Source organism: Oryzias latipes, chromosome 13 (assembly GCF_053564925.1).
Source record: "Oryzias latipes strain Hd-rR chromosome 13, Olatipes_Hd-rR_3.1".
Lineage (NCBI taxonomy): Eukaryota > Metazoa > Chordata > Actinopteri > Beloniformes > Adrianichthyidae > Oryzias > Oryzias latipes.
In genome coordinates, this window is record NC_136249.1 from 20981699 (window position 1) to 21005141 (window position 23443).

Consider the following 23443-nt stretch of genomic DNA (forward strand, 5'->3'; position numbering starts at 1 on the left):
TGGTTTGACCTTTTGTCTGAGCCTGAAGCATGTTGTCACCTTGCATGAAGCTTCCTGTTTGCACCCTGGTGTCAGGGAACAGGACAGTACACGCGGAAGGTCTGATGGCAGCTCTGCTGACTAAAGTAAACCAGAAAACTGGAGTCTTCCTGTTTCATCTGATTTCCAACAACTAAATCATCCCACTGTCCAGACATTACAGAGTTTTTAGTAGGTCCTTAATGATATAAAAGATAGAATCTGTTTGCTCTTGTGAAAATCATTTTGTCATCTTGTGAATGTGTAATTTCGGAGTGTGCACAGAATGCCTTTTTGCTTGGTGATTTTTAAAAGATGCAGCAGGCTCAATCAGAAGGAGCTGACTGTGTTTTTGGAGAATGTTTGACAGGAAATGCCAAAAGCACATCTGGAAGTCTGTGCGTGACAACAGAGGCCTTCGAAGTGCAGCGCTGACTGCCCTGCCTGCTGTGCAGCCCACTGTTCTCTGTTTCACTGTCACTCCCCAAAACCCACAGCTGAGTGTATATGTGGCTTAAAACTAAATCTTTTTTTTTTTTTTTACCACAATACATTAGCATCACACCTTTTATTCTAAAAATGTGTATCTTAATGTGCATTTCTTTGTGTTTTGTGAAATCAATGCAGTTTATTGCATAAATCAAACAAAAATAAATTCACAGTGACCGTTTCACACTTTTACCGACAGATGGCGCTGTCACGTAAAGGAAAAAAGTGCATTTGAGTGTGGACACGTTGGTTTCCTATAAATGCTCATATATCCCGCAAGCCATATTGCATAATTTAAATATGTGCAATGCAAAATATATTTATTTGTATTCCCCCCTCTCCAAAAAAGGTGCAAAAAACCGTGCACATGATGTTTGCATTTAAATTAAATAGTTTTCTTTACTGATTTCACTACTTCGGCAATCATTTTTGTAGAACACGTTTCAATTTTGGAATGCGTTTTGCTCCTTTTCTAACTAACTGAACAGAACTGAACACCTGCAGGGCGGAACTTCAAAGTTACCTATGCGTGCAATCAAGGAGAGCAGGCGAGCAAACAGATTTCAGAATAGCAATTTCACCGGTTGACGTAAGAGGTGGGTCTGGTTGTCTTGGCAACCAATTGGCACTGAAGTGTGGAGCTGCCCCGTGGCCCCGCCTCCTGTACAAATACCCCCATGGCTTTGACGTCAATACACGTCAACCGGAGAACATGATGCCTCTTTGCAAGTCAACTCGTGTGTTGTGTAGCTGATAGCGGCGCCTCCAGCTGAAATATTATAGCTCCATTGTACAGGAGAACGTGGCGTGACAGCCGTCTGGCTCAGCAAATGGCCTGCCTCGCACCGCCGCACTGACGGAGAGTGTCGCTACATCGGCGTTCAAGCTGGCAGGGCGACACAGACAGAAATCAACTTTGTCTATTTTTAATGGACATGTTTGGAGCGGCAGCGGCGGCGGCGGCAGCAGCAGCAGCGGGCGGTTCGCCTTTCTTTCGTCTTTAGCTGCTGAAGCAAACCCGTGTGGGTCCCTCGTGCGTCTCTGGCTCCCCCCCCGACTCTTTCAGTCCCATTTAGAACAGCATGGTCATGGCTGACGGTGTCCAAAAGCCGCTGACCCGGGGTCCGGTCCGAGTGGGCTTCTACGACATCGAACGCACTTTAGGAAAGGGCAATTTCGCCGTGGTGAAATTGGCTAGACACCGAATAACCAAGACCGAGGTGAGTTTCGCTGAACTTGTTAGCCGGAGAGCTAACTTAGGCTACTATTGAGTTATATAACTTTTACAGTCCAGGTAGGTGACATCTCTGGAGAACAAAACCTGCTGCCTTAATACATCAAGCACTTGGAGAGAAACTTGTGTCAAGTAGCCGGCATTGCTGCTCGCTTTTCTTGTGGTGTTGCTGGAACCCAGTAGTACAGCGACCGTCTGCGCGTTCACCACCCCCAAATAAAAACATCCACATCCATAGCCTATATACTTCAATTTTAACTTAAAATGGAGAAATACCCTTCCCAAGTTGCTGTGCATGATGTGTCGCACGCGGAACGGGGCTGGTGGTCCCATTATGCAATCAGAAATTGGTTATTATTATTGCTGAGATGCATCTCGTCTATTATTGCCTCTGGACGCCGTCAATAGCTGGATCTGTCACTCATCCACAGCTCTGCATTTGGGGAGCATGGCGTTCTGCTCTCATGTTTGCTCGTGGCAGTTCCACAGACACTTGCTGTGGGGTCTTCACATAACTTTCGATAGGGTTTGATATTGCACACACACGCTTGTGTGATGAGGGCATTGCACTAGGGAACAGGACTTGGATTTGTCTGAGTTAACTCGGCTTGTTGGCAGTTTGTCATGACAGACTTCTGCAGTGACAGTCAAAACATTTGTTTTGAACAGAATTGGGATTGGGGCTCAAGTTAGGACAAATCCTAACAACCAAAAAACACACTTGTGCACTTTAATCTTTGAACCGAACAGTTTCAAACCCATTTGTCGCTGAACGTGAGTGGTAATCTTCTTGTGCAAGAAAACTCAGATCTATGTCATCCAGACAAGGGCCTTTAGCACGTTTAATAAATAACTAGAAAAGATAGGAACTCCTATTTATTTAATCCGTTTGATAAAGTCTAAGGGTTTGTGCAGCCCTAAATATGGATCAATGGCATTTTTAATGTGAAAGAAAATTTTGTTTTTTGCTATACAGCAGACCATTCCAGTTCAGTACTTTGAATGAGGTCATGCTTGCTTTCGTCATTTGAGACACTTTAGTAAAGATCACTATGCTGGTCAGGACAGTGAATAGCCGCAGCAGGATAGATCTGTTTGGTAAATTTGCTGATCTACTATGAACCAGTAGATTTCAAGAGTTGGCTTTGTGGTGTGAACTTGTTTTTTTTTTTCTTTTTAGGTATGGGTATCTGTGTGCTTAACCTACTTTTTGTGCCTGTGGCTTTGTGTATTAACAAATACCCATAATAGAGGTTATGGTTTACATAACCCTCTGGTCATTTTTCCCTTTTAGTTTCTGTCCATCAGTTCACCATCCCTCATTTTTAACATATTTATCTTAAGTGTTTCTTGTGTTTATGTCTTCGTAGGGGTTTCCTAAAAGTAGCTGATTTCCTCCTTAGCTGTAATTCTACATCCCATATCTGCCTGTTTTTCAGGAAGGGAGACGATGGCTAAATATTTGGCCTGTTAAAACACTCATGGCTGCTCATCTGAAGTATGAACTGCAAATACTGCATACGTCAGCTCATTATATGTATCAGAGATTTCCCGGAGAGGTCGGGAGCAAATAAAAGGCCATCTTTACAATGTGCTCCACTTGCAACAGCAGGGGTCGTCTAGCAGCTCCTCTTTTTTTTTTTTTTTTTTTCTGACACCCTGGTTTATTTATTCAGGCACAAATGTACTGTGAATTGAGTCAAATCTTAGCCTTTCAGTGTTCAATAAGGTTTTGTAAAATTAGGCTTACACTGTCCGCCTTGTTTCTAATGTTCAATACTCTAATAAATCAAATAAATAATCTGATTAAAAATAAAGCAAATTCATTTTTTTGCATTTTTTCATATAGTGTCTGTCTTTTTAAAGTCATATTTGTTGTTGACTATTTGACATGTTAAGGCTTGAAGCAAGCTTTTGTATTACCTGTTTGGTTTTTACTAAGTGGTGTGTTTGCCTAGAACTGGTGTTTCTTGTTGTTGGCCTCTGGAGTTTGGCTCACGGAGGATTGGAGGCTACTGATGACGTCTTGTTTATGAAACACAGGCAGATAAGTTAAAACTGTTCCACCGTCAAGACGTCTTTATTAAAAACTGTTTATATTTGAAGCCTAGTTTGCACATAGCCATGCCTGTTTGGATGTGTTAAAGGGATGCAGTAGGAAAATTCTTTAAACTGCTCATCATGAATCACACATTGTCTGAAATGAACTCATACAAATCTTAACACCAGTTTGGATCTTACTTTTCTGAAGCAGTTCTTTCATTTCTGCTGGAATGTAAAAAATAAACACTTTTTATTGCAATTTTGAAGAGTTGTTCAGTTATCACCTGTACTTTTGTGTCTTATTGGGAAACTAAATCATTGTCTGTATTGCTTGCTCACTCTGCAGGTGGCCATTAAGATCATTGACAAGACCCAACTAGACGCTGTAAACCTGGAGAAGATCTACAGGGAAGTTCAAATCATGAAGATGTTGGACCACCCTCACATCATTAAGCTTTACCAGGTGAGTCGACAAGTTCAGCTCTCATTATCTGCTCTCATTTTGATGTAAAATGTGAACAAACTTTAAAAAAAGCTTTACCTGTCTGTTTGTCTTGAAAATTTAGCCCCCCCCCCCCCCCCCCCCATTATTAATATGTTTGGGCCCCCCAATCCTCAAATTTAGTGTTTAGAAGAATAAAACACACAATTTGTTTTGTAGGATTATACTTCACAAGAACTTTGTTCCTTTCTCTTGGCAGAGGTTTGTGGTTATGCCTGCTTACACTCGCCTTTCTGTGCCGTCCCCTAATTGTCGGCTGGAGTCAGATCAGGGATTTGTGGTGGGCCACTCCGCTTTAATTCTGTGGTATGCTTGGGGGGGTCATTGTCCAACTGGAAAACCTTGTGCATCACAGCTTTCATCTCTCATCTGATGCCGTCGAGCTTCATTACTTCCAAATTCTTTTATATTTATCACTATGCTATTTATCACTGTTATTTATTTTCAAATGTACCTGTTAACCCTAATTAGGTTGGGTGTGGATGTTCCACTTAAAAATAAGATGAGGAAGTCAGCATTGGTAGATGATTTACAGCGGTTTGGCTAATCTAAATGAGATGTTAAGTGTCTTGATTTCATAAGTCTGGCAGAGTCCATCATACAAAGCAAGTGACATTCTCTTCAACCTTACCCCCTTTTCCTCCTATCTATACTTTAGTTAAAAAATACTTGGAGTTTTAAGAAGAAGGATTTTGATAGAATTAACTTTCCTTTAAATATAAAAAACCCAGGATACTGAGGAAATTATGTTAATACGCTTTGAATTAAAAAAACAACAACTTGATTTGAAATTCGGCCTGTCCCATGGTAAACTGACCGGTGGCATTAAAAGACAACGTAGCACACATTTGTAATGGATTGGATTTATCTGCGCTTTTCAAGTCACTCAAAGCGCTTACAGTGTGTCCATTATTCATTCACTCCTCATTCATACTTGGTGATGGTAAGCTACTGAAGCCACAGCTGCTCTGGGGCAGACTGACAGAGGCGTGGCTGCCAGTTTGCGCCTACGGCCCCCTGACCCTCACCGGGACATTCATGCACATCCACACACCAGTGGAACCACACTGGAGGCAAGGAGGGTGAAGTGTCTTGCCCAAGGACACAACGACAGTTGGCAGGGGGGAGCAGGGATCGAACCTCCAACCCTTTGATCATTGGACGGCCCGCTCAACTGCCTGAGCCACTGCCGATAGAGTTTAATAATTACAAGGAATATTGTGAAGCCCTCAAGGGAAAGTAGAATCATCAGTAGAAGTTTGCATTAGAACCTTGTAATAAAAGGAGGACAAAATGTGGAATTAAAATGACAAAATGATGCACTGTTTAGTTGACAAGTCCCCTAAAACTGTTTTCACTTGTTATATAACTGAATGTAACTCATCAAAAGCATTACATGATTACACTGGTTTAAATGGTTTACTGATTTACTTTGGGTACCAAGAAAATCAGTTTAGTTGAAGGCAGGGGCTTTAATCTTTGTTGAAGCAAACTGCAAATTAGTCTCATTTAAGACAAATGGCTTAGTAACTCTGATCTAATAATTAGATTGGAGTTGAAGCCCAAGTCTTTCGTTTTGAAGCTCAGTCTCAATCAACCATCTGTTATCAAGTCAAACGTAAGTCTTGTTGACGTTTGTTAAGGCGTCTTTTGCTCACGTCCTCCTGTGGAGCAGAGTCCAGCAGTGCTTATACTTTGTTTCTGTGGATCTATGACAGTTGAAGTGCAGGAAAGCGGGTTGTTTTCTAATGCATAAACAAACAACTGCTCCTGAGCTGAACCTGTACTGCTGAGGGAGGGAGGGGGTATGTGGGGGCTTTGTTAATAACTGACCGACTCCAGCTTTGCTTGCATGATTGCTCTTGTTACGTCTGTGCGAATAGACCACCAACTTATTATTATTATCCAAAGCTTAAAGGAAATAGCAATGACTTTGTGAATAGATTAAAATATCTGAAATAAATACTGACAGAGCTCCCCTGGATGTTCACTATTGCATAATGATCAGTTTCACACAGATACCCTTTACCTTTCTAATGATGGCAATTAGGGATTTCATTACCAGTCGTGCCGCAGAGGTAGAGCGGTCAACCTCTGATCGTAAGATTGCAGGTTCGGTTGCCGCCTTGCCTGGCTATGTGTCGAAGGGTCCATGGGCAAGACGCTGAACTTGCACATTGCCTCTGGTGGTTATAGGTTGGTTTCAGTGTTCAGCAGTGGAACTGCCATCAGTGTGTAAATGTGTGTGGGTGCATGGGTGATTTGGACTGTGACTGTGAAGCGCGTTGGACCTTCTAAGAAGATAGTAAAGTACTGTACAAGTATACGCCATTTACTTGTTTAATGATCTTTCTGAACTTTACCCAAGTTAAAACCTGAAGATTTATTTATCCTAATATGGTAGCATAGGTGGTGTTTATTTGTACATTTATTTACCAGGAATGATGCAAATCAGCTTAGAGCAGTTGCATATCACAAAGATGCAATTGTTGGCAACATTCAACTGCAGCATTTATTTTCTTGTTTTTGGACTAAAATGAAAATGTTTGTAAAAGCATTTAATGATTTTCTTTAGTGAGAACTACTGAAGCTTTAGTTTCATTAAACAGGTCAAAGTTGGAAAATTTTCTATTCTAGTTTATATTGTTTGCCGTCACAAAGTCGATCCCTATTGATTGACAGCAGGATACAACTCATGCAGACTAGCTAGTTCACAACATTTGTGACAGTACACAAAACTGAAGGTACTGTATTGAGGTTTGAAAACATACCAAAAATAGTTTTCTTAATTATTTAGTTTTTTTTAATTAATTTAAATAGTTTAAAGTAATAAACAATGCTCAATGCACTGTGGCGTGGTTAGCCGCAAATTGTTTGCCATAACAAAATTATCTGTGGCAATATTTCAAGTTTAGGAAGTGCATTGAAGTAACCTTGTTTTGGGGAAATGATTGAATAACAATAGCACTATCAGTTGTGCTAGAATTTTATCATTTTCATTCTTAAATATCTCTTTGCTCTACCATCGTAATATGAGTGGTGTCTTTGAATATTTGCTTTCATTTGGGTAAATCCTGTTATGTCAGCTTTTTGCCACCAAGCATTCTCTAAATGAATAAGTGTGTGAGGATTATATAAAAGTTTGGGTCATGTTGCGTTGTTTGGTTAATTACAAATGAACATTTGTTGAATTTGCACAGTCATATCTCACTGTTTGAGCTTTGTGCAAAGTTATTTTGGTGGGGATCCTTTTTTCTTTTCTTTTTTTTTTTGTTCGGACTGGAAAATTTCCCATCCAATCAGCTTTGGTCAATTAGTTAGTACCTCTTTGTCTCATAAACTGGGACTGACCCTTTGGCCCAAAAAGGACATCTCTAGCTAATGAAGATACACAAACTAACTGCAGACCTCAGTCTTGTTTATTATGTCCTCTGCGACCTCTTTCGTGACCCCAGTCTGCCCATTCTCATTTTCTTCTTTCTTTTCATGTGTTGCAGTACTCTGACTCTATTGTTGTTTACAGCTTTCTGTCTTCTCTGTAGGTTGCCAAGACTTCCTGCAAGTACAGAAATTGTTAGCTCCTGACTCACAGCTATTTTAAATTCTCAGAAATGTAATTTTAAGCTTGATTTCCTTAATATATGTCCTCTATCATGAGAAAAAGCTACAAGAACAAGTCAAAAACACTAATTTCATTGGAGTGGGCCTTTAAGGATGTTCAAAAATTTAATGTGAAGTCTTACATAAAGTCATTAGGTTTTCCATGTGTTTGCCTCTATACTTGATAGCATACAGTCTACGGCAGTGGCTCCATGTATTGGGAGGTCTCTGCAACGTAATTAGGTGTGTTGAAACTGTAAAAGTGTAAAATATAGTAGTTATAAATCATTATATCACCATTAATTGCTCAAAGTAATAAATTATGTCTTCATAGTGCTGGCAGAAAATAAAAATTCCTATTGAGGCCACAGCTGCTTCTACCAGTTGCCTAACATATAAAAAAAAATCCAAAAGAATACTAAAGTTGAAATGTTTCACACCATTTTCTTTTAAGAATAAAGTTCAAGCTTTTGTTACATCCTTCCGTGTTTCCGTTTCTTCATCTTTATGACTGTTTTTCATGGGAAATCATGCTGGGGGGAAAAACAAATTCAACTTTAACTCACTGCTTTCATAGAAATGACAACAATAATAGATAAGATTATGGAGGCAAAACAAATCACCAATATTTTTGTGGACTAATTCATCGCCGCTGACACGGCACAAGAAAAACGGTAGTTGGAAAACAAAGCTGTCCGTCAGTGAAAAACGCATGGCTTCAGGCACAGGTGTGAGGAATCCCTTTAGTTATGACTGCATTCCAGTGGGGCATGCCAAGCCCTTGCTTTTGTTCACATTGGCAAACGGCGATGGAACAAAACTACAATTAATGTTACAAGTTGCACCTGTGCTTTTGTGCTAACTTTATTGAACAAAGAGGGGGCTGCACTAAAGTTACAACAGTCTCACTACTCAGGAATAAACAATCATTCCATTGCATAATGGCATTCAATGAAATATGTTTGCTGCACTACTTCATGTCCCCCATCCATGAACCAGTCAGTGAAACAGATGGAAAATAGAATGCCAACAAAAGAGCGTGGGATTCCTCGTGCCCATGTCTGGCTCGCCGAGCCTGATTCATCCTCCCTTCTCAGTGTGATTCTCCTCTCTACATTTAATTCTTTTCATCTTCCGAGTGTTTCTGCTTCTAAATTGGTCCTCCTCCCACACAACACAGCAGCGTGTCAGGGCTGAAAGGTTTTAAGTGCCGCTCAAACGCAGTGTGCAGCAGCAATCGTCCACCTCCATTCTCTTACATCGATGCCACATTTATACTCTTTGCCATTCATGGATTTTGATTTTATTTGTGAGTTTGTGAATGCTGTGCTCTGCAGTTTCTGAGTGAGCACAGCAGTTGATTGTGTAATAGGGAAGTCTTTGTAGCCATGCTTTTTTATTTAGTTTTATTTTTTTTAATTTAGACTACCGGTACATGATTTAGACAATGTGCTTCTTTTTTATTTATGCATCTTTCTCTTTTCCCTCTGCCCCTTTTCCTTTGTCCCTCCTTCTCCAGGTGATGGAAACAAAGAACATGCTTTACTTAGTCACGGAGTATGCCAAGAGCGGGGAGATCTTCGGTGAGTGATACGTTCAAAAGAAAGATCAGAGAAATCTTTATATTGTGCAGCATAAGGACTTTGACTGATTTTATGTGTCAGAAAATGCCACAAAATAATGTAAATGCATTATTTTATTTGTCCATGTTGATGCAGAAAATACTTTTTTTCCCCATACAGTTTACCATACCCATTGTGTTGTCCAGCTACATTTTTCCCTCCATGTTTTATTACAATAAAAAATAACCGTATCAGAAGCAGTTCTCAGCCAAAAAACAAATTATTTGAATTCGATAAAGTTTATGGTGTCTGTATTATTAACTGACACAACCCGTGTCTGATAACAGAAGAACCAAGAAGTCAAACAATTTCAAGTTTTCAAATTTCTTGTGTAAACATCAGAACACATTCATAATAAAGCAATTTTACTGGTTTAAATAGATTAGTAATGGTTATTTAGTTTTTCCAGGGGAAAGAAACCTATTAATTAACTCACATTCCAGTTGGCCATTTACTAAATATTTATTTTGTGGAAAAATATAGATGATAACAAACACAGTTGTCTATTTGTTTAGATTTATAACTGCACAAATGTTAATTGAAAAATTGCACACTATTGTAATGACACAAACAAATCAGATATAATATTTCAGCAGTCGCACTTAGTGTAATAGAATCTGCATCAACGAATGAGAATCTAAACAAACAGAATGTGAGTGTGAATGTTTTATTCCATGGCCATAGCCAATAATGCATACATGTTTTTATGGTCTTGGGCCTTCTTATTTAAATGATATCATTTTAAAGTATGAGCCCTCGCGGACCCTGAGGTCCTCCGTTGCCGGCCTCTTAGTTGTTCCTAAGGTGAGGACCAAAACTTATGGTGAGGCTTCGTTCTGCCATTACGGTCCTCGTCTGTGGAACGGCCTGCCGGAGAACCTCAGGGCCGCAGAGACTGTAGAGGTTTTTAAGAAGAGGCTCAAGACCCATCTTTTTAATTTCCCTTTCAGTTGATTTTAACTGCTAATTTATTCTATTATGTTTAGTATAGGCTATTTTTTGTATTTAATTTCATTTTATGTATCTAATTCTCAATTTTATGTTTTTATATACATCTTCTGTCTTTAATTTTAGTATCTTATCATGATTTTAGGCCCAGTGTTTCTTGGGGGGATCTTTTCTTCCAGGGCTTGCCGGCTTGGTCGGTGGTTGTTGCCGCAGTTGTCGCCCTTGCTGGGGCAGCTGGAGTTTAACTTTGCTGCTTCGCGGCTGTGAAGTGGATCCCAGTGTTGTACCAGTCTGGGTGGGCGCTGTGGCGATGCTCCTATGGCCGGGCTGGCCCCTGGTTTGAAGAGATTCCCAAATACTGTTTCCTCACAGCAGAGCCAAGCCATACTTGTTTGTTTGTTTTATTTAAAGTTACATAGTCATTATTCATTGAACGTGGGGGCCATGGGACATGTGTTTTAACAGAGGGGAGTGGGAAGGGTGGGTTGGGTTTTTACTGTAATATTGTGTTTTCTGTTTTTAATGTTAAAGCGCTTCGAGCTGCACAAATGCATGAGAAGCACTATTTTATAAATAAAGTTTGATTTGATAACTAATTGGTCCCTTTTTAAAAAATATTTTTTAATACATTATTTAAAATTTAACCAAAAAATGGAACTAATATTTTTTCATTTTTATAAATATATATAAAAATAAATACATAAATGTATACAATTGTTGGAATTTATACAATGATCCTTTAAAGGTTAAGTGGTGAAATTAAGAATAGCTCTAATGAGAATTAAAGAGAACTTGACAATCCTTTGAAATTAAGACTATTATTCTAAAATACAAAGATGCTATTCATTTATCATTGCAATGATATGTACAAAACCCTGGAAATTATACTTTCTAAATCATTACTAATGAGAGTAAGGTGACATTTCTGTCATTTTTTCTTTTAAAGCTGTGTTTACTAACCCTTTATTCTCAGTTACCCCTTTCCTGCATGTCTTACATTTTTCCTTGGTTGAAATAACTGTGACTCACTGTTAGCTGACTCTTTGGGGACAAAAAAAAAGTTGAAAAAAGTAAAACATGCGTGGCAGGGGTCCTAAAAGACCAAAGGATGTCATGTGGATTACTCTTTTGTAATGCTTATTTATCTCTTTTTTTAGTATCATGTTACAGTTGAAAGTTATGATCCCATTAAAACAAACATTTTTAGAATATTTAACAAATAAAATCCTGCAGTTTCCTTTTGTACCTTTTTAATTCCAGCACTGTTCTCAAAGGTCACATGCTTAAGGAAAACCTTGGATGGATTGTTTGACCCTTGTCATGTGTTGCCGGTAATTTGCCTGTAATCGTACCAAGGCTGTTTTTTCTTATCTTACACAGTGACATCACAGGCAGCTTGTAAAGGCCAGAGACGGGCAGCTTCAAAGCAAAGCTAAATGTGTTTTATTGCCATACATGCTGCAGGTTTCCCCACACCTATTGACGACTTTACTGCTAAACTTTCTTCAAGATAAAAAAGAAACCAATGCTGTTGAAACAAAAGACAATTCAAAAATCCTAAAGTTTGGCAAATGTCAGTCCTCCTAAAGTCAAGCAATGACATTAAACCTTAAGAGCACCTTCTGTAGAATTTGTTCTTTCAAATTGGACTGAGGAAATATAAAATGTGTTTATCTTGAGGAAGTTATTTTCATGTATTTATCTGTTGTATAATTTGCTGATATTGCATTGGCAGGAAAAAAATTTATTCCCAGAAAGTTTGGTTAAAAAAAATTTGCATTAAACAAGTTGAAGCTGCCTTTGTGAACTTCTCTACATTTCCATGTGTGCCAGAGATGACCATTAAAACTTGAGAACATCAACAGGGAGAAGTCTATACAAGATAAATAACAATATTTATCCTGCCAACATAAGCGCTTTCTGGATTTTATATTGATGAAAAAAATGACATAAGCAGATTAAGGTGGGGGTTGTTATGTTTGCAATGGAGGGTCAGAAGTCAGATTCATCTTTTTGAGATGCAAGTTGAAAGGAAGTACTCAATGTTGCCCTGTAAATATTGAGAAAAAAATGTTCACGTCAACAGTTTCATCCTAAACAACACAATGCTGAATTATTTCATTATGTCACCAAAAATGTTAAGTGGAAACAATTGGAGTCATTGACGTAAGCAAGGACAGAGATGTCCCACCAAGAATAACACATGAAGATAAGAATTTATCTCTGTCTACCATTAGCTTTATAACACATTTGCAGTGGTTTATCCAGACTACAAACTTGAGTTGGACATGAATCCATGAAAGTGGATTCATACATTTATTGACAAATATGCAATATTTTCTTGTTGCAATTTTAATATAGAAAAATCGTTTTAAACACCCCCGACGTTTTAAATGACTTAGGCAGCAGAGCAACATTGATTACTTAAGCAAAAGGCTTTGCCTGTTATTCATATCAGTTGCATCCTGTGTCTGAGAGATCACTGTGCCACTTGTGATGCTGACTCAGCAACAACTCTTGCTCTTCTGACCTCAAGAGAACTGGGAAACGGCTCTGAGAAGATGTGAATGAGGGGAAAATTCAACTTTAAAATCTTAAGGAAGACTGAGTATTTACGCAGTTATTTGTAAAACAAAATAGATTGTGGAAAATACTTACTTTACCATAAGTGTGAAATAATTAAATGTCCAAACATTACAATATTTAGTTGAATGTTTTCAGACTGATTGCAGCTCTTAAAAGTCTGCTTGATAATTTGTACATTTCTTTATACATCATTTATTCCTTAAAATGACCTCTTGAGATTGAATAATCAGTTTATTCCCCCAATAATCCAGATTTTTTCCACATGTGTCATTGCTGGATATTATAAAACCGTTGTGTCCTGATTCATCAGACCCCTCTCCTGCAGTTGCACAATGTAATGCAGTTATGTAAGACGTTTATATGTCAACATCAACTGCAGCAACAGCAGCTTTGCCTCAACCAGGCAGATGCTGACTGGTAGCTGCAGCATTAGGTATGTGCTGCTGTTTTCCATCACATGAAACCTAAAAAAAAACATTTTGATTTTTCCAAACACATTTTGGGGAGGTAGATTGAGTCATGATGCACTCAGCCGTGCAAGTTGCAGAAGCTGACCTGCACCTTCTTCTTCCATTATTGCCCTCCAGAGAGTTGCCTTCCCTTTTTTGACATGATGAATTCCTCCGGTCTGCTTCTGGCCATCGGTTTAGAAGAGTGTTAGGTGTGATCAATGGCAGTGCTGGGGGTGCTTGGCAGCCCCTCCAAGTTGAAGGAAAGCCAATTTTCTTTCGGTTAAGGATTGTAGAGGAGCAGCAGGCAAAATGTGTGTCTGATGCTGTAAAGACAAAGACCAAATTTTGGCTCAGCCCCAGAAGGCAGAATGATGGGTTCATTCCTCCAGAGGGATGGGTGGGCACAATATTGAGCACAGCAGAGGCATCAGTTGCAGCTCCTTGATATGCCTCTGTGGCTGTCAGTCGGTTGCTTAGCAGTCTGATTCAACATTGCAGGATTTATCAAACCTGAAAAACTGGGTCAACCCCAAATAGTTGCAGAGAACGGAGGCAGAAGAGAAAAAGACAGAAGAAAACGGAGGCAAAAGCAGGGGACATCCTTTTGAATTTAAGAGATGCTTCGGTGGGGGGTGGGGGGAATGTAGGACACGCATATTTAAGAAAGCAATGCTGGAGTGAGAGGGAGTGTATTAGCTGACAGTGAGTAAAATTACTCATCCAGATCTCTTGTCTGACTGTTGAAAGGAAGATGAATCTCAAACGAGTGTTAATATGAGAGGAAGTATCAGGCTATTTTTAAGACCCATTCTTATTTGCATATGGCTAGAAGCTTAGATCTTCATCAGTCAGATTTATGCAGATGTTGCAGCAGATTGTAGAACTTTTGTTTCACTCACATGAACAGGAAGCCTGCAATTAATAATTATAGAATAAAAGACTCCTTTATTGGTGTGAAAATCTTTGACAAGACTTGTAATCGGAAAATGACTTGGTGTGTTGAAAAAAAATCTTGCTTAAAAAGAAATGAGTATTATCTTTTAATAGGAAAATTGGACAATTTTTCCTTTTTTTCCCCAAGTTAAAAATACTGTTTAAAAAAAGATGCAGTGACCTTCTGCAGTCAGCTTTTTTTTATGCTTCTTTCCCCTTAATATAACATTTGCTGTCTAATTGTAATGCTACCTGCCTTCAGGTTTCATTTAAACCTCTTTAGTGAATTCACAGCTGTCATTTTACTGAACACCTCTCTATACTAGAGTGTTCACTGTCTTCATCTGAAGAGTGAAACCCAGGTGAGGACACTTCACATGGGCGTGGGCATAGACCTCAGGTTCTCTCTCCAAGGATCTGGGTTCAACAGAGAAGGATGATCACCCAACCTCTTTTGTTCCCTTTTTGTGTGAATTTAAAACTTTGAAGACCATATTGTTGTCACACCCAGTAGGAGCAGCTTGAGAGCAGCTCAGGTACCCCCCCTTAGTGTGCCAACACAGAGTCTGCACCTGCATCCATTTGCCTGCACATAAATGAAACTTGATTAAAGTTATTAACTGTTTTGGGTATTAGTTACCGAGGTGCAAACAGAACAAGTGACAGACGGTGCATTTGCACCTACTGTCATGTCATATGGACACGCATACACTTGCCTGCCCTGCAGTGTTGCCTAAAGTTCAGCAGTAGCCCTGTCCAACAAGCTGTTTTGTATCTTTGAGACCTTTCCTTCTCAAACCCTAGCAGCTGCAGAGAGATTTAGCTCCCCACCCAGCTCTTAGAGAAAATCTCAACGGTTGTTCCACTTTTACCAAGATCCCTGTGATTCATTCTTGCTCACTTTCCCAGAATGCATCTCTCTGTACCTTGCTGTGCCGAGATTCTAAAGCAAATCAACGCTGTCAGTGGATTACTCATCATTCAGCTTGGGCAACATGCTGTACGACATTGTATGTACACTGCATTTAGAACACGATATAATGGCTTGTTGTACCCAGCAGGCACACAATGCTGCTGCTTGTGCATAAAGAACTGAGCCACTAAAGAGTTGAACATTCCAGATTCTAAAGTAATAAATCTGTTTTCTTTTTAATAGCTACAAACCTCTAATTGATCAATGTTACATCGCATTTAGTAAAAATGGGGATGAGCGGAAAAAAATTAATTGGCAAGTGTAAGTGCTTGAATCAAGTGTTAGTGGAACATTTGCTAGAAAATGTTAAACAAATCAAGTGAATGTTGGAAAGTAATTTTATTTATGTTAAAACTACCAAATATCAGACTTTTATGGTGAAAACCTTTTGAAAGTACGAGCCTCATCGGTACTGGAAGGACCGTCTTGGCTCTTTTCTTTTGGATGACGGATTCATTTTTGGGGGGGGTTATCTAATCTGACTAAATGAGTTCATGTTATGTAAGTTAAGTGTCAAAACCAGAAAGGTTGTTGGACACCCTGGATGAATAGAGCCCACTTTAAAAGTACCAAGTTTAACACAGTAGCAATTATACTCTGAAGTTGTGTTGTTGTTACAGATGCAAGCTTGGATGTTCTTGACAGATTCCCCGTATCGCTGTGTTATTTGATTAGCAGTGCTGCTTGAAAGCTAACCTCATGTCCAAGAGGAATTTGAAAGCTACTTTTTAATCAGCATCTCTCATTTTTTCAGGTGTTAACTATTTACCATCAGCTTCATTGAGTAATGACATTGAATTCCATAACGTCGTACTGTAAAATGTTTTTTGAATCCATTTCCCAGGACACGGCTAAGCTTTTGGGCAACAAGGAGCTGTGGAGTTGCTCTGGCCGTGTCGTAAATGGCATCAAACTCCAGGGGAAAAAAAAAAAAAAGCCTTGCACCACTTTAAATGTTTCTATGTTCAGATGGTTGCACAATGTTTTTGATGGTATTGACCTGTGGAAGTGGATTAGTGTGATTTCCCAGTGGATTTTGACAGAAGGCTGGTTTGGAATTTCATCAATGATCTTATCCTGTCCTTTTTGTAAGCATGCACAGGAAGAAATGACAGCAACACAATAACCTGCAAGGAAAAAAAAGGGACTGTTATTTAAGCTTTTCACTACTTCATCTGTTGTAAAACAAGCTTTAGTAAAAATGGTCATTTTGTTAGTTGTTGTAGTTTTGCCGTTTTGTCAGGTTTGGTTGGTGGTCTGTGTTTATGCCAGCTCGAAGCAAAGCCAATGCAAAGTGTCCTCTTGTTTTCCAGTGGGTGTGAATTGAAGAGCTCGCAAGCTATCTAGACAGTGAAGTGTGAAGAGGACCCTTACTGACTTAAAAAAAACACAACACAAAAATAAGACTGCTGGAAACAAGAAAATAAAATGCATCACCATAAAATAAATCTATAATCCAAAATGTTTTTTTTTTAAATGGCAAAGACTTGTGATTTAGAAGCTTTAACTAGCAATAGTACTAAGATTGAGTTTGTCCTTTTTCCTCCAAACAAATGCGAGGCTGTAGATTGTACTGCTCTGTGCTACGCAGATAAACAAAAATGTCCAATGTTTGTATTACTCACTGGACAAGAATGCAAGTTCATGCTTGGATCACTGTGTTGATTTGCCCTGATTATGTTTATGTGCATGCTGCAACCTTCCACAGCTATACATGGTATCATATCCAGCAGACACTAATCCAGCTTGTGCTAATGTGAACAATATGTTCCATAGCAGAATGTTGCTTTGCAAGACTCTTTTTCCTTCCAATTCCTCCTTTCCCTCTCCATGGCTGTGTCAGCAGGGTGCATTCAGCACTATAACACTCTGCCGACTCACAACTGCCTGCTTAGAGGGTTAGAATAAGAGTTTCTAAAGAAAAACAACACAAATCTCCCACCGTATCAGTTCACAAAGCACACTTTCCAATGGAGGAACTGCGAGCCACTATTTGTACCAAACTTGCTACTAATCAAAATGGATTATTTTTTTTGCTCTGCCCAAGGACCAACAATCAGCAAAATAAAAATACCTTTTCAGTGTTATTTCTTAAACCGTGTTTCAAGTGTCGGTGATTCTGAAATCAACATAAGAATCTGCATATACCTCTAACATAATTTATCACCTCTTTGCAATGTCTGTCACTCTGGTTGCAGACTATCTGGCAAAGCATGGGCGTCTCAGTGAGCTGGAGGCCAGGAGGAAGTTTTGGCAGATTCTGTCTGCAGTCGAGTACTGTCACAACCGGAACATTGTCCACAGAGACCTGAAGGCTGAAAATTTGCTGTTGGACGGTCACATGAACATCAAGATTGCAGGTACTGTAAACATAGTTCTGGGAGGTCTGCAAGCCTGCTGTGGGATGATAAGTACAGGATGTTCTCATGAAGGTTTTGATCCATTTTTTGCAATGAGATCATTGCTGATAAAGCTCAAAAATGTCCTAACTACCTGCCCAGGGTGTTTTTTGTTTACACTGTGTTGACTAGCGGTCATAATCTGCTTGCTCCTGCTAGGAAAATAGAACAGCAGATATCCCGACATCACAAAAACAGTTTTGCTGACCCTTAACAGACAAAAATTCAACATTATTCACAGATAATGTAAGAAAATTTTGGAACAATTGTAGAAATTGGTGAATTTTCCATTTGTATATATATTTCTAAATAATTGTAAATATGAAATAAATCTTTTATTTTGTCTAGAGAAACTGTTGTTAAAGTAGTTGCTTGATATGCCAATGACCCAAATTTTCCTTATGCCTAATTAAAATTTTGTCTGTTCAGCAGCTGTTCAGTAATTTGTTTTTCAAACTCTCCCATATGTAATCCAAGAATTAAAAAAAGGCATGCTTTAATTCGGTTGGAACATGTTTTATTATATTCAGAAATGTTTGTAGAAAAATGTCTAACTCAACAAGTTAGTGACTGGGCACAGACTCAAATAATTAAACTTTATTTTCCAAACATGTGTAATGTTACCATCATTTTGAATCCCACAGGTGAAAACTGTGTGGATGCTTCTGATTTTTCCTCAACGAGCCATGCTTTCGATCTTTGCAAAGACCACCTCTGGTCAGTCTGTATGAAGCTTAACTGACAGCCACTGAAAGAAAGGTCAGACTCACTGTGGCTGCAGAGGAGAACACCATGGTAGCAGTGGGGAGTGCCCTTAATGCTTTCACTTCAAACAGCTCCTTTAGGGTCGACATGGTGGATTGAAGGGGATGGAGAGAAGAGGAGGAATAACCAAAACAAAAGAAGGCTGCAAGATTAGAGAAAGAGAGGAAGTTCTTTCTTTGCAGAGTTTTGCAGAAGTTTTGGATTAGGTTTGCTTTACCTTTAAATTTTCTTTTCCTCTGTTTTAGATGACCGTTTGCAGCATTTAAAAGCTCTTTAATACTTTTATGAAAACATACATGAAGGCTCTTATGGTCCACTAAATATTGTTGACGCTAAAAACATTTTCAAAATAAAAGTCGGTGAAACTGAAAATTTCTTATTTTACATTTGACATGGAAAAAAATGGTTCCAACTGCTGGGATTCAAAAAAATTATTTCTCAAAAAACAATTTCAAATCTTAAATGAGTCAAATGTAGCCTGACATAAACACCTGATCTTAGAAGAAAATGTTTTGCAAATATAATAGTTTGTGCACAGTTAAGTGTATCCAATGACTGTAGTTTGTAGAAACACTTGTAGTTTCAGTTGACAGTTATTTTTTGTTTCAGGAGAACTTGTTGCTCCACTTTCTGCTGTGATGTTGCTGTATTTTATTAGGATTTTTGAAATATTTATTAATAGAACCTTGGCAACATCTTCTTTTCTTGCTTTTAGCTTCTCTGTTCTGGGTTTGCTGGATAAACGTCCGAAAGGGAAGTTTTAACTTGCTATAGAAGCAGGACAGAAACCTATTTTACAATAGATGCAAATAGTCAGGCTTCTTTGCCCAGATCATCATACTTCCAGCACACTAGAGAGATAAAAATTCTAAATGGAGATTTTATCTTCATCTTCTGTGAAAAATGTCATTTGTTCAAACCCATATTTCCATGTAAAGCTGTGCCACATTTATTGTTGGCTTTTTTCCCTTAAAGATATCTCCAAACAAGTCTAGACATTCAGCTCATTTTCCAACTCTGATTTTTAAAAACTGTAGAGGATGGGATTTGACAACCTGGCTTTTTTCCATCCACAAAGACCAAAATGCTTTTTTATTTTTGTTTTTTAAGGGAGACACACCTAACAATGCTAAATGAGTGTGATTTAGTTTTTTACTTTTAAATTGTATTGTTTTTTTTTATTTTAATTTTCAAATATTCATTTACTTTTAAAATTCTTTTCCATGTGTCCAGTATTGACAGTAGGATTATTTTATACTATGCCTAACTGCTAATTTAGCATGTAGCATTCAAAATCACATGCACAGGGACAGTGAAGGCTCAAAGTTGTGCAACCTCAGTTTGTCATTTGTACCGTAAGTTCAAACATCGAAAAAAAAAATGTAGACCCTATAGTAAATTATGTTGCTGTGATGAAATTTGTTCTGTGCATTTTTCCAAATCAACCAGAGAATATCCATCTCATCAGGATTTTGACCTGGGAATGTGGCCAATAATATGAATATAATATTCCAATGCAACATGTTTGATATTATGCTAATGTAAGTTTTGCACAACCCCACCACTCCGCCCTTCCTGTAGAGCTCTAACTGCTGTTATTAGACTGCAGCTTTACAGCGCGTTTGACGTCAAGATGACTGATCAGTATTCAGCTCCATGAAATGGGTCACAGCTTCTGATGAGGAACCACGGCTCTGCCTGCGTCTCGCATCTCACCTTCGCAGCAACCAGCAGCTATTTTTGTTAGAAACCCAAAGGTTCTAGCTGCTTTGCCTTACTGACTTCTCCATTGCAACAGCCATGTGTTACATCTGCTGTCTGTCCTTCTCTCTTGCATTGACTAATCCTTAAAATCTCATCCATGTATAATAAACTTTTGTTTTTAATCTCCTGCAATATTTCTGAGAAAAATAAAACTAACTTCATTCTAGAAGAGTCTTTATCCATATCCTTGTTTTGCTTTGCTTTTGTTAAAGTGGATGGTAGCTGGGAGAAAGATTAATAAAGACAAGCAACACAATATCTGTCTTTTGGTTGCAGGGATCCCAGATGAACATACACACACACAAAAATTGCACAAAAGTTCTCATTAATCGCAAAAAACCTGGAAAGCTCACGCTGTAGTTTACCTGTCCTGTCAGTGTCAGAGATTATTTCTTGAAAAAAAAAAAAAAATAAATAACCTAGAATTTTGAATAGTGATTGACTTATGCAGCAAACACCAGAGCGCATGTCACTGTGCACAAGTCCTAATATTTTTAGAAAATGTGTTCAGATCAAAAATAGGCTAAAAGCAGAGCTCTTTGTAAAGGTTTGTCAAGAGGAAAGACAATTTCCATAATAAATCTCTCTGGCACTCTCGAAGCGCCATTGTGTGAGCCAGTGTTTGTGTGTACCAACCAACATCACCTCCAGCCCCATTACATAAGGTTTTTTTTTTATCCATTATATGTTTTGCAAAACCTTTTTTTTTCTGTTTATGTAACTGCTTCAAATTACGGAGAAAGGGTGGGAGCTGAGAGTTAAGAGCAGCTGCCTGGTCCCATGACACCATGCAATTGATGATGGGCTAAAACAGTTATTCATCTGTTAATTTTTTTTTTCTTAAGGAAAATCATCAAATGCAGATACCAAACAACATTTGATTGGGGAATTATTGCAATGAAAACATGTGATTTGATGGAGTAACTATGAGCTCGTATGAATTGGCTGAGCTTTCACATGGATCTGAAATGCTAGCTTTAATGAAAGTCAGGCTAGAATGTTCTGCATTTATTGTGTGTGTTTAAAAGTTCTCCCCTCTCGGAAGATGAAAGTTTTAGTCATTCTGCATGCAGCCTTTCACAGTCCAGCACAGATTACCTCATACCAGTCATCAGGGGCAGTTGCTTCATACTGAGGCCATTTCCTCACTGTGCAAAAATGTGTCTCTCATAGTGCATTATGTAAAAGGTGCCAGCAGATGCTCTGTCTCAATCCACTCTTGTTTCTGTGGATGTGTATAGTCAAACCCTTAAACATATTGGGTAACACGTCTTTATAGAACATATTAAAGGGCCAATGTTCTTCCCTTGCAGGCATTACTTAAAGAAACATTGTCTGCTGGGAGTTTTGTGACACCTAAAACTGTCTTCAGCCTGCTTACTGTTGGTGCGTCGTCCCTTGTAGATTTTGGATTTGGAAACTTCTTTAAACAAGGAGAGCCTTTGGCTACATGGTGTGGCAGCCCGCCATACGCTGCTCCAGAGGTCTTTGAAGGACAACAGTATGAGGGCCCACAGCTGGACATCTGGGTAAGAGAATTTCTTTTAACCAAAACGACAGCTCCTTCACATTCTTGTGCTTAAATTCCCTTCTTTTAATGGGAGTGATCTACTGTTGGATCCATTTAAAAAAGCTATGTGAAGTCAATTAATGTAATTTAACATTTTATTGGCAAGATGAAGATGGAGCATCGGTCTTATGTGTGTCTTTACTGACGTGATCCTGAAAGAAAATAAAAACCTTGATGGTTTACAGGTTTTATGTTGAAAATAAAATAAAAAATGATTACCGGGTTATAATGATTAAGAGCTAAACAACCACGTGATACAAAGGTTAAGGCCAAAGACAAAAGCATCATGGGAAAAAAATCTCAATCTTTTTTAGAAGAGGCTCAGTAACATTAATATAATTAAGAGCAACCGGTGAATCTTTCATTCAGAAGGGTGTGCGTGGATGTGTGAAAAAATAATTGTCATCTCTGATTGGTCTATTGATTGCTGCTCCCTGTATGCATCTGTTTCCAGAGTATGGGGGTGGTGCTTTATGTGCTGGTGTGCGGGGCGTTGCCCTTTGACGGGCCCAGTCTGCCTGTCCTCCGACAGAGAGTCCTAGAAGGAAGGTTCCGCATCCCATACTTCATGACTGAAGGTGAGCGGACACAAGTTTAACTCGTCCAGAACTTTATTACAATCAAGGCAAAGTTTGTCTGGGTTTAGGCATCACATGTATTACCTGGAAGCCATACTCCTCTGCCTTCTTTTGTTTAAAGTGTAGCTAATCTGAGGGGAGGATTTGTGGTGAACTATGAGGAAAGTCCTGCAGAAGGGATGATGCTAAGAAATGGGTTATTGCGGAAAAGTCCAGTAATCGTTGGTTTGAGGTGAAAGATAGAGGTCAGGTTCCATGTCATTTGAAAAACAGTCTTTGATCAAATGGCAAGCATCGCCAGAAGTGCAGGTTTTTGCCAATTGAAATGTAACTTCTCAGTTTAACTACCTGACTTTCACATCACATTTTTACACATCACATTTTTTTTCCTTCTCTGAGGTTGTGTTGCAATGTCATTTCACAAAATGGGTGTTACTTAAATTCTACTTTTCAATATAGATTGATGTTGATGCATTAAAATGTCTAGTTTAGCTTTCAATTTTGATTTACTGTAGATTGGTAAAACTGACCTTTGTATTACTCATACAAATTACCTGCTGGCGTCTTAAGCTCTTTTCTAACTAACTAGTACAGGTAAGTCCAATATCAAATATTTTGTAAAACTTCCCTAAAAGTATCAATCTTTATAGTATGGCACCCTGGATTTACAGTCACATCTGTCAGTTTTTTTCTAAAAACACTGAAAGTTTTTGTGAATCATTGAGTTTTTTCATGTTAAATTATTTAAAAAAAAAAGGGCATGAGTCATCGTACATGTTTTTGACTTTGAGTCACTGTACTGTTGAATGTTTACTGGCACCGTCTATCATGGCTAAAGTAGTGAGCAGGTCGTTTGATCACACAGAACAGTATGCTTTAGGATGGTACAGCATTGGGCACTCTGTCAAAATAGCTGCGTTTACATGGACAAAAGTAATAGGAAAAAACGCCTGATCGTAACAAAAAT

At 38.7% G+C, this 23443-nt stretch overlaps 1 protein-coding gene across 1 annotated transcript in view; it reads left to right on the plus strand.

Annotated features, from left to right (window-relative positions):
- Positions 1–1115: 1115 nt before the first annotated feature.
- The window catches only part of sik2b (salt-inducible kinase 2b), a 37933-nt gene continuing 15605 nt past the window's right edge, over positions 1116–23443 (plus strand). Inside the window, exons 1-6 of the mRNA XM_004075670.5 lie at positions 1116–1727; positions 4131–4247; positions 9406–9469; positions 17599–17760; positions 21733–21857; positions 22353–22476. Of these exons, the coding sequence (XP_004075718.1) occupies positions 1590–1727; positions 4131–4247; positions 9406–9469; positions 17599–17760; positions 21733–21857; positions 22353–22476 (730 nt within the window). The 5' untranslated portion in view covers positions 1116–1589. The remainder of the gene's footprint in view (positions 1728–4130; positions 4248–9405; positions 9470–17598; positions 17761–21732; positions 21858–22352; positions 22477–23443) is intronic.